The 16,571-nt window shown below is 33.1% G+C and overlaps 1 protein-coding gene across 4 annotated transcripts; it reads left to right on the top strand.

The window, feature by feature from the left end:
• The first annotated feature begins 9,798 nt into the window (after nucleotides 1-9,798).
• Nucleotides 9,799-16,242, top strand: LOC126713019 (tubby-like F-box protein 8). Of its 4 annotated transcripts, none has more exons than XM_050412613.1 (6): nucleotides 9,841-9,970; nucleotides 10,351-10,440; nucleotides 10,843-11,328; nucleotides 11,524-11,611; nucleotides 13,794-13,926; nucleotides 15,255-16,242. In XM_050412613.1, the coding sequence occupies exons 3-6, from the start codon at nucleotides 10,981-10,983 to the stop codon at nucleotides 15,982-15,984; spliced, it is 1,299 nt and encodes a 432-aa protein (XP_050268570.1). In that variant the 5' UTR covers nucleotides 9,841-9,970; nucleotides 10,351-10,440; nucleotides 10,843-10,980; the 3' UTR covers nucleotides 15,985-16,242. The 4 variants fall into 4 exon arrangements, with proteins under 4 accessions (XP_050268567.1, XP_050268570.1, XP_050268569.1 ...); XM_050412612.1 differs by lacking the exon at nucleotides 9,841-9,970 and adding an exon at nucleotides 10,597-10,729 and having other exon boundaries at nucleotides 9,983-10,440; XM_050412610.1 differs by lacking the exon at nucleotides 10,351-10,440 and having other exon boundaries at nucleotides 9,799-9,970.
• Nucleotides 16,243-16,571: the final 329 nt, after the last annotated feature.

Genomic DNA, 16,571 nt, shown 5'->3' with positions numbered 1-16,571 from the left:
AATCTATTGATGGTATGATTTACATAGACAAGGTACACCTCCAAAAAAGTAATAGAAAGATATTAGCGTTGTGTCGGCCACAAGATCTTTGATGCTAAAATTTGTCACAATTCTCTCATTTGCTTGAAAAGAAAAAGGTAATCCATCATTTGACTTTTATTTTATAATGACATGAAACTTCGTTTATAACCTATCATTAAGAAGTCTCCACTTTCATAATGAAGATAAATCATTCTCATTGATATGTTATAATTTTCGCAGATAAAACACTAATTTTTTTCGTTGATTATAAACTAGAGTTTATGAGTTTATAAGAAACTTGTGATTTAAATCTTTCGAATGTGAATATCATTCACATACTTCAATCACATATAATGCATCTCATGAACGGTCTAAAGAGTTCATGCACAAATAGTCTCAAAAAAAAATTATTAATCAAAGAATGTCATACAAATTGAATTTTAGCGCACTACTCCTAACACCAATGCCAAGGGAGGTCTGCTTGCAAGAGTAGAGGAAAATAGAAGGAATTTAGAGGAGTTGGATCGGGTTAACTTTGGGCCTAAGCAAAATGGGTTAAATCGTGTAGACCCTCATGCAAGGAGAGCCTTGAGCTGGGTGGACAGTCCACAAATGTCCATATATAGACCTTCTCTTACATTGGACTTTATTCAAAACTTAGCCCAATTCCTAGTTAAGTCTCTCGGCCCATTCATGAACCAAAACCCGTAAGAATCAAATAAGAATTTAATTATTATATTACCCATAGATTGCTTCACGGTGGCTTTGTCGGGCTTCTGTAGTCTGTAGATCATGGAAATGGAATCAAATGGATAATGTTAGACAAAGTCAACGGAGGGCTAAAGGATCTTACCCTCCATATTATATCCAAATATGCTTAACATTTAATTAAGATCATGTAGATATATAAGCCCTTCTGATTATCAATTACGTTAAGATTTCTTTGAATCTACTGGTAATTGATGAAGAGGTCAACAAATTAAAGGAGCTATTGAACCACATAGTAATTACTAACAAATTCATATGCATGTTACTTAAGATAGAGGTAAAGTGGGTACACTTCGTAACAAAGTTTCGAACAACTTGCATGTTTGATATTGTAAGACAGAAAATATAAAAATAAAACATAGTTTGAAGAGACAATTTCATATTTATATAAGCACAATTAATTTCACAATAAGATCTAAGAGAGAAATCACAATATTTAGACTAATAATTGAAGTAAATTGTCAATTTTTTTTTTTTTTTTTGAATCCTTTGTCCATTATATTTGAAGTCAATCTGATTGACAATGAGACTGTTGCAACCAAAAATATGCGCGGAATAAACATTGGTAATTGATTTTTGAAAGAAAAAATAGAATTTTTAATAACAGGTTAAAATTGAATATTGCATTAAACGAGCTTGATTAAGAAATTTGAATAGTTTTAGAACCACAAATTATTTCACAACTTTTTTGTTAAAACTTTGTCATGGTAGACTATAAGTGGTTAACCATCAACCTTCTATTTTTTCTTCACCAATCAAACTCTATTGACAATTGTAACAAGAAATTGAGAAAATTTTGATCATCCTAAACTTTTTCAAAAAATTTACTCAAAGGACCGTCTTTCTGTTGGCCCTACTATATGTAACTTATAAGAGACTCAAAAAAGTTGAAACAGTACTGCTTAATTAATTGCACACAAATTCCTGATATATTGAAATGCACTTTTAGCTGAAGTATCTTATTCTTGACTTAAAAGGGGATGTGTTCACTTCGTGGCCTTTAAAATTGATGGTAGATGGGAGTAGTTGTTGATGATGATTATGATTACAACAACGTTAGGTAGAAATCAAGATTTTCATATATCACTTTTTTAATATTAATTCACTAAAACAAAAGTTAATGGAAGAACATATATACATACAATGACCCACTTGATAAAACCATGTTGCATGTGGATGTCATGGCTAAGCAAAGCTGTGTTGAAAGAAAAGTAAAAAATAAACCCACTTCTTATAATAATAGCATACGTTTACTTGTATATTTACACGTGCATATCTTGACAAATAATATGAACTCATTTAATCAAATTATAAAAAAGAAGTAGAAGAAGAAGCATGAACTCGATCAGTGTGTAAACACAAAGTACATATCTTTGACAATTGGCAATGAACTCACTGTGTAACCACCATGCGCCAGTAATGACTTCCACGTGCTTTGGTTGAGGTCTACATCTGATCAATTTGACTCCTTAGGAATGTGACGTTGGTTTACTCAAAAATACCCATCACTTTGGTGCCATGATTTTGTAAAAAATACATCAGACTTGGCTAAATTATCTTTCTTTTTTTTTTTTAATTCGATACTTACAAATAGATAGAGAAAATTTGAATTTTAAATGTTAGAAATATTAAAATGTGTCAACAAGTTGATCTATAAGAGCATTCACATCCGAAAATGTAAAAAAAGACATTTAACATCATTAAATACTACTTTATCTATTTTACCAACTCATTTAACAATACACCTAACATCTCAATTATTATTTTTACATATAACTCAATCAAATAATATAAACTACACAATCAAATAATATAAAAATATATGTTTCTTTCTTTTCTCTTCCATCTCTCTTTCCTCTCTTCCTTTTTGTCTCTCTTTTATGCTTACAACCTATGAACAGTAGGTTCTATATATGCAAACACACTATTCATTGGAGCTAAAAAAAAATATAGCATTACATACCCGGATAAACTTGATTTTAGGCTTGTTAGTTGGTAAAATAGCAATTAGAGGATTTTCACACTCTCCAATACTAATGCTTTAGTATTGGTATTACATTGAAAGGTAAAATGAAGTGTATAAAATTGTGTGGTAGTTCCAAAAATGACATAATTGAATTTTTTTTTCTTCTTTTTATTATTTTTTTAGAAATATTTATCTGTTCTTTTAAATGCATCTTAAATTTTCATGTTCATGAACACTTTTTCAAATGATCTTCAAGATCTCAATTTTTTTGATGAATAATACTACTTCGTAATTTAACATTAATTCTGCTAAACCAAAAGATCTTCAAGCTTTGTTTTCATGAATTCTTCTACTTCACTCATCACAGGCCATAAAAATTCTTTAGGTTTCTTAATAAATTAGGGACAATACTGTCATTTCAAGTGCCCTGTGTAGCTTCTATCATGATAGCGTGCCCCATGTCATCATTTTTTTTCTCACATGAATCCGCCGCACGTTCCACATTAAAGAAATAAATCATAGTTCTTCTCAAAAAAAAGAAACAAATCATAGCCCTTCACGTTCCCTCCCTCATTCCCACATAAAACAATATACACGCCTCCATAACATAATATTATACACCATCACGCATCTGAATCAACCCCCCTAGGCTAAGAAAGGCCATGATGCCTATCATTTTTTTTATTTATGGAAAAGAAAGATTTTATTGAACAGAGAAACCGACAAAAAAACAAACAAAGGCTAGCCTATCATATTCTCTCTTTTTCTTTTTCCTTGAATAAATTATGAAAGGGTATGTTTAGCATATCGTAATTGTAATTGCTTGGTAATAAGAATGAAATGATCTAGAGATACCTTTTAAAATAAAAATAATATATATTAAAACTTTTCATGTACCCCATAAAAAAAAAAAAAAAAAAAAAAACTATTCATGTACATTTATTTGGTGATAACATTAACATGATTAATAATAGAGCCCTTAATTTATTTTTCTTATTTGGTACACTATGATATGACAAAACAATGAGATCATATTAATCAAGCTTTCTAATAAATAGATTCTCAAAAAAAAAAAAAAAGCTTTCTAATAAATACTTGTAAAATTATATTTTTACTTTTTGTGGATTTCAATTAACATTCAATTATATATGTATAAATTAAATAATTGTATAATTGATAAGTTAATATTCTTGACATTTGTTCAAAAGTAATATCTGCATAAATATTAAAAAGGCAAAAAAGAAAAAGAAAAAAATCATCCTTCTTAAAAATGAAATTCTAATAACTAACAAATTAACATGCTTAAATAGAGTGATGATATATAAAACAAGCTTGATTTTTTTTTTTAATAAAAAAATTAATACATGTTTCAAAATAAGTTAATACGTATTTCAAATTTGACTACTGATGGGAATCTACACAAGTATTACTCGTCCTTGTGTTGTCGTCCAGAATTCAACCATGCTTGTTCCAAGTCATTTGAGAATGAGAACATACACATACGTTGATAATCAAGTGATACAATGAAAGAAGTTTTTCGTAGACGAGTTTATTTAGACGGACATATGCATGGACGATAAAATTGTACTTGATAATTCCATAAGAAATTCTCCAAAGGTTCTACATATGTAAGACACGACACGTTGCTTAGCACGTGGAAGAAATTCCATACACTCTGTTCCACATATCCCATTTTCTTCACTAACCACCAACATCACCCATGATGGTGATAGGTCCCGAACAAGTAGACCCACGTAAAAATCTTTATAGAAGCGAACAGGCCCCATCTACCAAAGGTAAGTTCTGACCATTTACTATTTTCCATCTTTGTGTTCTAGAGAGAAAACTGACTTAACCATCGGAGGGTCCTTGGTCGGGTCACGCCAGGTCACACCGGTCACCTTTGATAGTTCTTTCTTTCTTTTCAGGATTTACAGCCATCATCATAGTTTGAAGCATTCCAGTCTACTGATTTTCGTGCATCATTAACAACTATAATATTATTTTTGTCCCTAAAACTTGCATGAAGTTTGATTTTTACACCTAAACTTAAAAAAAAATTATTTTTCGATCCCTAAATTATTGAAAACTTTACATCTCTATCCTTAACTTTAAAATTTTATTTTTCATCCTTAAAATATTAAAAACAAATTTTCATTTTTTGCTCCTGAATTAGTGAACAAACTCTTTAAAAGATCAAAAGTGTAACTTTTTAATAGTTTAGAATAAAAAAAGAATTTTCTGAAGTTTAAGGATGAGCTTTTTTCAAAATTTAAGAATTTGATTGTTATCGTTTATTTTTTTCAACTCTTTTTTTTTTTTTAATAGAGTATTTGACAAAAATGTTCCTAAACAATAGCGTCTTTTTTATTTAATGTACTTTAGAAAAGTATGATTTTTAATAGCCCTCCAAAACCTCCCTCTAGTAATGATTAATTTTATTATCTATTTTGTTTGGCTGTATATCAATATATGTAATGCTAAGTTTTGTTAAAAATATATATATATGCTAGGAGAGGATAGGGGAAAGAAAAGGAAAGAACATCTTAATAGTTTTTTGTTATAAGTGTTCGGTTGGAATAATAGAAAAGATGATCGAGAAATAATATATATATATATATATATATATATATATATTTTTTTTTTTTTATTAAAAAAAAAAAAAAAAAAACTTGGGAGGGACATTGAACCTAAGTTATCCTCCATGTGAAAATTGAGAAATGTTATTGAATTACAAAAGTCTTGGCATTAAATTGAATTAATTTTAACAGATTAATTTGATAAGATATTCAAATTACCTATGTGGTGGGCAAAAAGTATAACTAACGGATTAAACGGATTTTTAACGTGCTACTTTCTGCTTACACAATTAATTTTTAGAGGTGGGATGCAAGGTCAACCTTTAAATACCTGTTATAAGATAAATAACGATAGTTAGATCAGTCTCTGGTGTGATATGAATGTATTCAATTAGAAAAAACCCTGAAATGACTAAGTGTTCGTCCTCGGGTTCAGTCCGAGGAAGAGGTTACAAGTGGATAATCTCTCTTTTTTCTAAAAAAAACTCCCTCCTTGGTTGGGAAGGTGTGAACCGACCTAACAAGCTATCCCTTCGGGTAGGGGTGAAAACCTTGGTTTTTCCCTTGCTAGAGTTCTGGTTGTCCTCGACCCTTTTATGCTCCTCAATCCGATCCATCAATTGATGCATACTCTAAGGCGGTTTCATAGTAAGCGATTTCCACAAGTTGAAGTGTGTAGGAAGGCCTACCTTGAAGGTTCGTATAGCAACATCTTCAAAGTCTCCATCAATCTCATTATAAATTTCTCAATTTCTATCAGAATAATTCTTCAAGGTCTCTCCCTCTTTCACGAATATTGAAAGTAAAGAGTCTAGGGGTCTAGGGACCCGGCTACATGTCACAAATCTTGCCCTAAAGCCTTCGTTAGCTCCTCAAAAGAATGTATAGATCCTTCCTCAAGACTATCAAACCACCTCATGGCCACCGGACCAAGGCTTGAGGGAAAGACTTTACACATAAGGGCTTTATTCTTGGAATGGATGATCATTCTTTGATTAAAGTGGCTCACATGTTCAACAAAATCGGTCTTTCTATTATAAATGGTAAAAGTGGGCTGGTTGAAGTGCCTTTCCTATGGCATCATGCCCCTGGCCTCTTCTTGGTGGAGTTCTAGACTTTCTATGATAGTGTATTCATCCAGAAGTATGATGAGATGACGATGTGAACGATTCACTAGGCGAAGTTCTACTTTGAGGTCGGTAACTTCTATCGCTTCCAGTACTTAAATCTTGATCTGGGGAAGGAGTCCTATCCTCCCTTATTTGAGTTCTACGACGAAGACGCCGACGTAATCGTTCCACCTTCTTCTGCAGGTTGTACACTTCCTCATCGCGCGAATTATGATTGGCTTCATGCTAACCAGTTCGCTCAGAGTGAATGAAGCGATAAATCCTTTTTTGTATTTATTTTAATAGAAAAAAAAAACATAAAGATTAATGTTGAATGATACATAAATCCTTAAGTTTATAGTTCGATAATTAATTTGTATAGCCTAGTATTGCAATAATTCCATAAAATAAAAGAAATGGTGTATACATGTTATACAAGAGACATGAAATAAAGTTAAATCACCTATAAAAATAACAAGTGTACATTTGGATTTTTTTTCTTTTTTTATTTTGCTGAAAGTTTATCTATTTTGTTGAAAGTGGGTAAAAGTACATTTTGTTAAATTACCGATCATCCCAAAAGTTTAAGTTATTATAAAATAATAAATTTAATTACATACTTCTAATACTCCTCCCTTCATGTGTGAGCTCAAACTCCTTTTTAATAGGTGATGTTCAACATGTGAGATTTTTAAATGAGAAGTAAAGTGGAGGAGACAGAGATCAAACCTAAGATCTCTTACTCTAATACTATGTTAAATTACCAATTCTCTCGACAACTTAAATTTTTGGGAGAATTGGTAGTTTAATAACTTTTGAAGCAATCGGTAGTTTAACATGATATCAAAACAGAAGGTTCTGATTTTGATCCTTATCTCCAATCAACATCCCATTTTAATTGTTAAAAATTTCACTTGTTAGGCCTCACTTATTATGGAGAAGTTTAGGTCCACATGTGAGAGAAGGTGTTAGAATTATGATTAATTAATTAAATTCACAATTTCCAAACAATTTAAACTTTGGGAGGATTGGTAGTTTTATTTTTAAAATTTGAGTTTTAAAAAAATTGTATAGTAATAAATAATTAGTTAAAATAAAAAAGTAATCCAAACTCACATTATATAGAGATTTAAGAATAAAAATGAGGAAAATTACATTTTAAACCTTATAATTTATGTGGCATAACAAATTTAACTTGTAATTTATAAAGTAACAAATTAATTTTTATAGCTTCGAAAATAACAAATTAAACCTTGAGGTTTCAAAAAATAAAAATGTTAGGGACATATTTTATGTAATTGGCTAATCTTTTGACAAAATGTACTTTACTTGTAATTGGGTAGATCTATGATGAGTTTAAGACTTCAAGAAACATGTTGTTCAAGTTAAGTGTTAAAACCATGAAGATCTAACCAAGAAATAAGTGAAGAAGAGTTGTTCATTAAAACTCAACAACAATCTCAACAGAAAGGCTTCTAACGAGATTTAATGTTGAAACTTAACACAAGCTATATCTGTAAAAAATTACGAAATTAGACTTTTCAGATTTGATTACACGCATATGCTTATGTATTTTTGTAGGGTTTCTTTTTCTCATAACCCTAGATATATATAAAGATTATTTTAAAGGCTGTCGTGCATGCATTGTGTGACTAGAGGTAGAAATTGCTCTAGTTCATCATTCTCTCTGAAGAAGCTACTGTGTCTTTACGCAAAGGTTTTGTGACTAGGGAGTTTCCTGATTTTCATTGTTGATGAATTAAAGAACTTTGCAGCCAACAATCTTTTTCAAGTTGATGAGTTAGTTACGTACTAAGATCCGTGCATCATTGGTTAGTCACGTATTGGGATTCGTGCATTGAACGGAGAGATTGCTACTACAATACAAGTCCAATTAAAAATTAGGGTAAATGTTTAACTGTAGATTGGTGTTTCGGGATAGGCCAAAGAGTTTGGTAAGATTCATTATACTTGTAACCGCTTGTGATTGATAATAGTGGATTTTCGAGAGTGGTGATCTTAAATTCACTCGATAGGGTTTTGTCTCGGTGATTTTCCCCATTCGTAAACAAATCACCTGTGTCAAAATTTATTTTCCGCTGCATTTAGTTTAGTTGGTGATTTGTTTGTACTACCACGCCATTGCATATAATTAAATCTAATTAATTAACTTTGGTAATTAATTAATTTGCAAGGGGTTAATTCTTTTTAACCCAACAAAAAATGTAAATGCTTACTGTACATTAAACTTCAAAGTTCAAACACAATTTTGTTCCTAAATGGACTAAGGTTTATTTTGTTATTTTTAAAAGTTTAGGTTTTAAGTTGGTACTTTTGATCTTATAAGATTTGATTTGTTATACATCTAAATTATAGGGTTTACAATGTATTTTTTTCCAATAAAATAAACATCTTAGTTCTAGAAAAATAAGTAAAAAATTAGGAAGAAAATTTACAATGAACTTAGAGATGAAAAGTAATGATTTTAATATTTTCATCTACGATATAGAAAATCTAATATTCTTTATATGCAAACATATATTAAAAATGAATTGATAATATATATATATATTATAACATAAGCTTGGTGAATGACTCAGATTGGATTTAGATTGATTGTGTCAAAATTGAGTTTTTTTTTTTTTTTTTTTTTTTTGAGAAATAGGTCAAAATTATGTACAAGTAAAAAAACAAGTTGCTAACTTGCTATAGTATTTTATCCATACAAATTTAGGCATATTAACGAGTTTGGGTCTAACTTTATCATGGGTACGTAATACAAAGAGTATCCTCTCATATATATATAGTAGATTCTACACATTTGTGAGACCCACCATAATCGCTAATTTTATAAGATTTATTTTTCCCCCAAATCTATTGTTGGATGCTTCATTCATAAGATATTTTATTATTTTTTAATTTTCAATTCCATTTTTGGATGTTGTTGGATCCTTGCCACTCTGGCTAACAATTAGTAATATTATTATTTTACATTACATTTAAGAAAATATGGTCTTAAATCAGCAACAGTTTCTATCATGTTCTTTAAAAAAAAAAAAAAAAAATGACGCCTCTCCTGTCCTCTCGTGCACGCGGTTCATCCAATTCCAATGCGGGCCGCGTCAAAGGCAAAGCTACGAAATTCTCGGATGCACGGACCGTAGGTCAGTCAGTTAACGGAAGTTAAAAAAGAAAGAAACGGAAAGGTCAACCGTCAAGGCTAAAACAGTCATTTCGTCATACTAAAAGTGAGTGGGAAATTAAATAAGACAATAATGCTACTAGTACTAAATTTTTTATGTATTTTTATTTACGTATTTATTTAAGGAAACGTAGTAGAAGTAGTAATTTTTTAACCATGTTTATGTTAGTGTTCCTGAGTTAGATTTAATAAGCGCTTTATGTCCAAAAGTCTAAGAGGAGAGAGAGAGAGAGAGAGAGAGAGAGAGAGAGCGCGTGTGGTAAAAAGCGAAGCATCTACAGAAGAGAACAAGATGGTGAGCTACGTGTGTTCTTCATCTTTCTTGGTACGTCACTTTTATCTATGTTTTCCCAAATTCCAAGTGGGTTCTTGTGAGTTGCAGTTGGGTTCTTGGGAAACTTGTAGTTTTGCACAATACTGTCATAAAAAGAAAAAGAAAAAAAGACTTGGTCTTTGAAACCTCATTTTGGGTTTTTCTTGAGTCTATGATAAGGGCGAATCTTTTCACTGACACTCAACAAATTTCAGATTTTTATTTTTTGAAACTTTTGAGATATAACGCTTGCTTTTTAATTTTCTGATTTTGTTTTTAATCATAAAAAAGGGTAATTTTTTTTTTTTCGAAACTAATTTTGGGGTTTGCATTTTAGTAGAATTATACCTAAAAGATTTAATCTTTGCATGTTTTTGATGGATCTCTGGTAGCTTTTGGAGTGAAAGAATGGATCTTTGATCAGAGTCAAGTCAGGCTCATCTATTCCTTTGGCTTAGTAATTTTTACTAGTGCAGAACTGTGTAGGTTTCTCACTTGTTATTTACTTGTAGATATTTAGCCTGCATTATTTGGTTCTTTTCTATATAAGTGAGTTTTCTTGTTTTTATGGATGCTTTTTGGTTAGGGGAAATTTTAATGTGGGATAACCGTGCGAGTATGATTTTTTTTTTTGCTAGGTTGTTCATTTGAATTAGATCGTTGCCAAATAGGGAGTTTGGTTTTGAATTGATGGTGGTTTATGATTCTATAAATCAGGTTTAAAATCCAAAAAAGTCTGGTATTTTAGGCTGCTTTAGCCTTTAGGACCATGTGAGTCTGTCTTTTTTGAGAATCTCCTTTTCTTGCTTTGTGCTTTTCCCTGTCTGTGTTCTTTGCTATAAAGATTAGTGAATTTGATTTGAGTAAGCGAATTCAATTTGCAGTTGTACTTGGAATTTTAATTGCACAAGCAATGGGTTTATGGTCACTGGTCATCCTTTAAGTTAAGTGGAATATATAATTTCATTGAAGAGATATTCACATTACATTTACATCTGGGGCTATTGGCTTCCTTGGAGTAAATGTCGTTCCGTAGCCTAGTTCGTGATGTAAGGGATGGATTAGGTAGCTTATCGAGGCGGAGTTTTGAGGTGAGGCTGCCAGGGCATCACAGGGGGAAATCACATGGATCAGTCCATGAGTTGCAAGATCAGCCTTTGGTTATCCAGAACAGCCGTTGGGCTAGCCTTCCACCTGAGCTTTTGCGTGATGTGATCAAACGATTGGAGGCAAGTGAGAGTACATGGCCTGCTCGTAAGAATGTTGTTGCGTGTGCTGCTGTCTGCAGGTCATGGAGGGAAATGTGCAAAGAAATTGTTAGAAATCCTGAATTCTCTGGGAAGATTACTTTCCCCGTCTCCCTGAAGCAGGTGAGATATATATATATATATATATGATCATTAATCTTGCTAATCAAATAGTTTTGTACAATTTTATTGCTTAACTATTATCTCCTTCTCAATGTAATTGCTTGGTTTTGGTTACCTCATGTGGATACTTCATTTTGGAGAAATATTGATGGTGGGATTGCAACTGACATGGTTTTCGTTATTTTTTGTTTACAGCCTGGCTATAGGGATGGACCCATTCAATGCTTCATTAAGAGGGACAAATCAAATTTAACTTACCACCTTTTTCTTTGTCTTAGCCCTGGTAAGCACTTCCTTCAATATTTTGATTGCAGCTAATGTTTTTTTGAGTTTAATGTGAATTTCCTTGGTTTATGATCAATTGGGATCTTCAAGTGCTGTCTGCAGTTTACTCACCATGGATCTCTAATTTCCTTGCATAATAGACAGATTTTTACAATGGTATTAAAGGAGTTCTGCGTCTCAAAATTATATGGCTTCCTGATTTGCTTAGGACATTTACAAAGTTTGTCTTGGATTGCAATTAATTTTTTTTTTTTAACATCGTTTTAATGATTGATTATTGTGATGCCTACTGATAATGTTTGGTCATTGTGACAACCTCGGTCAATCTATTTCTGCCACAAGTATATTTGCCTCCTTGTTCATGTCACAATTAGGGGCTTCACATTATTTGTGTGGCATTGCCAGGAGACATGGTTCTTGCTGAAGCAGTGTGATGAATTTTGTATGCAATGAGGATATTGAGCTAAGTATGGACATGAAATGATACGGCACACTATATGGAAGATCGTTAGGACTTTTAAAGCTTGGAGATGGCTTTGATTGAGGCAGATTGTCAAAATCATCCTTCTCTTCTTTTTATTTTTTATTATTTTTTTATTTAAAAATTTCTCCTTTGGCCATGATGGGACTGTGTCTTTGATGCGACTTGACCATGTCTGAAATTTTAAAAAATAATTATTTTAGCCAAACGCTTTATATACATGCATTCAACTGTGTCATGCAAGGCTTTTTGCTGTGTCCATGCTTCATAGATACCGAGTTTGCTGCTAATGAGCTCTAGCTCAAATAGCACTTCCTCTCCTTGTAAGAGCAAGGTGGAGGTGGAGGTTGAGATTGTGGATTCAGACATATTAGGTGCATGTGTAACCTATTAAAAAAAAATGATAATGCTAAGTTGTTTGTTGAAAACAGATGTGGCATCATCCAAGTATCTGAAATGCTAATTAAGTGTATGTGTGTGTGCACGTGCGCTGTCTAGTAGGCCTTAATTTTAACTCAGCTCGAATAAGTGACATTGTTCGTCATGACTGTCTCATTTGATCTTGTTCCAATTTCAAGCCTTATCAGACATAGTGGCTAATTCAAATTTACATGTTTGTATCATAATAGCCCATGGCTTTAAGATTGTAGACATTCTACTTAGGATCTGTGTCAATGATGTAAATGTTGGGGGCTGTTTGGTGAATCTTGAATGACAATTTTGGCTCACTATTTAAACTCAGTCTGATTCCTTAAAATATCTATTTGGCAAACACATGGTGACTTGTGTTGAGTAGAGTCTGCATAATATTTTGAGCGAGTGATGGATTTGGTCTGTGATATATGGGATAAATCTTAAATCTAATTCTTAATGATATGTGTTTTTTTTTAATACACTGGTCCAAATGTCGTTGAGAAGAGCTACCTAATATATTGATTTATTCTACTACTGGTTACCAAATAGGCCTTTGGAGGTCGATTCTAGTACCTGGTGGCCTATTTTATTGCCAATTTTGGCTCACACCCCTCAAGCCTTGCTCTGCCTGACTCACCCCCATTGCCCCTTGTTGCTAAACCACCTCCCATTGCCCTTTGTCATGCCTCAACCACCTACCATTGCCTCTTGCCTTGCCTCACCTGCCACCTCTTCCCTAGTTGTTTCGATCCACTTATGCCCGACATTGTTTTGCTTACTGTTGTTTTTCTCATAGCCATTGTCGTTGATGGGCCAGCCCAATGGAACTGTTTGATTTCAACCAACTACTTGTAGAGGAAGTTCTGTTGCAGTATTGCAGAGCATTGGTTGCAAATTTTGAAATCCAATATGATTGGTTTGGGTGGCATGTTGTTCCCAACCAGTGATTACCCCTAGCTTGTGCTTCTGGTTTATATGTGATTGATTTACTTTTAATGTATACATCAATCTTATTTGCCCTGTGAAATAGGCCTGTGTTTGGGTATGTTGGCAACCTTTTTTTTTTTATCATTCTATTGAAGGGCATTTTCTTTTTGGATATTGTGGATTAATGGTAATTTGCTTCTAGCATTCCGGTACTAATCCATTAGTGTGCAAATTTTATTTAATGGTTATATTTTAACATCTTAAATATTATACATATATTTTGTTGCAAAATTTTCCCTTTTGCTTTGCCTTTTGTCATTCTATCTGGTGTGCTACTGACCAATTTATGGTCACACAGCTTTGCTTGTTGAAAATGGGAAATTTCTTCTCTCTGCAAAACGGACCCGGAGAACAACTTGCACGGAGTATGTGATTTCCATGGATGCTGATAACATTTCAAGATCAAGCTGCACTTACATTGGAAAACTCAGGTAGGACTGGTCCACCTCACTTCCTGTTCTTCATTTTCTCTCACTAAAATATGTTAAAGTATGGCAAATTCCATATTAACCCCCCCGCCCCTCCCAAAACACAAAAAAAGGGTCCGGTTAAGTAGCCAATCTAATATAGTTGCCAGCACATAAGTAGCACTTCATTAGCAAAAAAAATCCTTTGTCAAATAAATTGTTAGAACGCCTTGTTTCCATGTCATATGACTTATAGTCTTGATTTTTTAAATTTTATTATTATTATTTTTTTGTGATCGTATACTAAGGATGTTGGGGGTACATCATAGTGATTAAGTTTGTGTTGCATACAAATTAATGATTTATATCAGTTCATCAATTTTTGGTGGGTTTAAAGTTGTCTAGTTTTTAGTAGATAAACCTAGCCTAAAAAATTATGTTTTAATGCGCTTTTCAACATGGATAGATGTTATTTATTACAACCATGAATTTGATTAATGAGATGGTATGGTTAAAGTTGTGCCTTAGTTAAGGATTCTGAAGAAGTCAATAAACTTATTTTCTTCTAGATAGTTTGTACTAGATCATGTTGATATAAATTGCAACATTTGTAGCTTAATCTGCTGGGGTCTAAGCTGTAACATAGATTGACTATTTAGCTTATGGACCATTTGAGATTAGATGGCAAGTTTAGCAACATGATAAATTCAGACAATGACAAGTCAACTCAATACCTGAATTTTGTCTACATGTGATAATCTAGTCACAACCTTTTTCACCATTCATTGCTATCTAGCTCCATATCTTCTGTAAAATAATAATCAAGCTGGACTACTATTGTAATTGGCATACCTATTTTCAGTTTCAACTCTAATGCCCCATTTTTGAACTAATTTTAAACTCCACTGCTGCAGCTAAGTAGTATTTGTTGCATGTGTACCATAGCAAATGAGCTTCTTTAGTGCGAAAACAATTGCTGCAACCTAAAAATTTCTCATTTAATGCAAATATCAATTTGTAACTACTTGTATTGCTTCTTAATTTAAATGGCACTTCATTTTGGCTGTGTCCCTTTACTGGCATGTTTCTTGACCTTTTGCATTATGCCATTGAAGAGTATATGAAATAATTAATGCTCCTGGAGGATTTACTTAGTAGTAGTATTATTTAATCAACAAAGGATAATTCAATTGTTTTTATCACCAGAGCCACTGTGTCAACCTAGGAATATTAATTTGTTTTGAGTAGCCTTCATTTTAAATAAATGATTTCAAGCTTGTAATCAGGTTATCATATGAAGTATTTTTGCAACTACATCTATAATTAAAATGCATATCTACATTTTACTTCAGGTCAAATTTTCTGGGCACCAAATTCATTATATATGATACACAGCCACCCTATAACAATGCTCAGCTGTCTCCGCCTGGCCGAAGCCGTAGGTTCTACTCGAAAAAAGTTTCTCCGAAGGTCCCCACTGGCAGCTACAACATTGCCCAGGTCTCGTATGAGCTCAATGTGCTAGGCACTAGGGGACCACGCAGGATGCACTGCGCAATGCATTCAATACCTGTCTCATCAGTTGAGCCAGGTGGCTGTGTTCCTGGCCAACCTGAGCTCCTCCCTCGTTCCCTTGAAGACTCATTTCGTAGTATTTCCTTTTCGAAGTCAATTGATAACTCGACTGAGTTTAGCAGCTCCAGGTTCTCTGATATTATTGGGCCTCGTGATGAAGATGAGGAGGGAAAGGAGAGACCATTGGTTCTCCGAAACAAGGCACCGAGATGGCACGAACAGTTGCAGTGTTGGTGCCTGAACTTCCGTGGGAGGGTGACTGTTGCATCCGTCAAGAACTTTCAGCTAATTGCTGCAATACAGCCTGCTCCTGCTGCCGCTGCTGCTGCTGCTGCCGGCACACCGATGCCATCACAGCCAACCCAATCTGACCATGACAAGATTATTCTGCAGTTTGGTAAGGTTGGGAAGGATATGTTTACCATGGATTACAGATATCCTCTGTCAGCATTTCAGGCTTTTGCCATTTGCTTGAGCAGCTTTGACACCAAATTGGCATGTGAATAGAAGACGACAGACATAATGGTGAGAAATAGAAAATTTAGTTAGTAATGTCTTATTTTATTTTATATTTCTTTTGTAGGGTTTTATAGGATGGGGTGGTTGTATGAAGTCATTGTAATCCTCAATGCCCTACTAACAATACACGCAACATTCCCACCTGTTATCTTTTTTCTTTGCTTTGTATGATTCCATTATCTGTCTTTGTTGTTAAAAACTTACGCTTATATTAACAATTTGCTATTGAAAGTTGTTTGTTTCGTAGGTCCGGTGCCCATGTTATGCTTCACAAAAGTTTCATTTGTCTTAATCTGTTTAGGTGAAATTCAATAAATTCAATCAAAGAAAATTATTCAGTGGTCAGTAATGCGCCAAATACCAATTAGACGGTACATGGTCAATGTTCTCTTGGGGCCCTACTCATTGAAGGTGTTGCCGGCCCTATTTAGAGTCGAAAATTCCTAAATGCTCCTCTGGGCTCTTTAATGTGTTTTCTCTTGATGGCTCACTTTCCTTGAAACTCTTCTTCTTTTATTATTTATTTATTTATTTTTGACAAAGTATGATTCCAACCCGGTTGAGCTATCTTTTTC

The sequence above is a fragment of the Quercus robur genome, chromosome 2 (genome assembly GCF_932294415.1).
Source record: "Quercus robur chromosome 2, dhQueRobu3.1, whole genome shotgun sequence".
NCBI classification, from domain to species: Eukaryota; Viridiplantae; Streptophyta; class Magnoliopsida; order Fagales; family Fagaceae; genus Quercus; species Quercus robur.
Note: the sequence above shows the minus strand (reverse complement) of the source record. Positions and strands in the feature narration are given on the sequence as shown.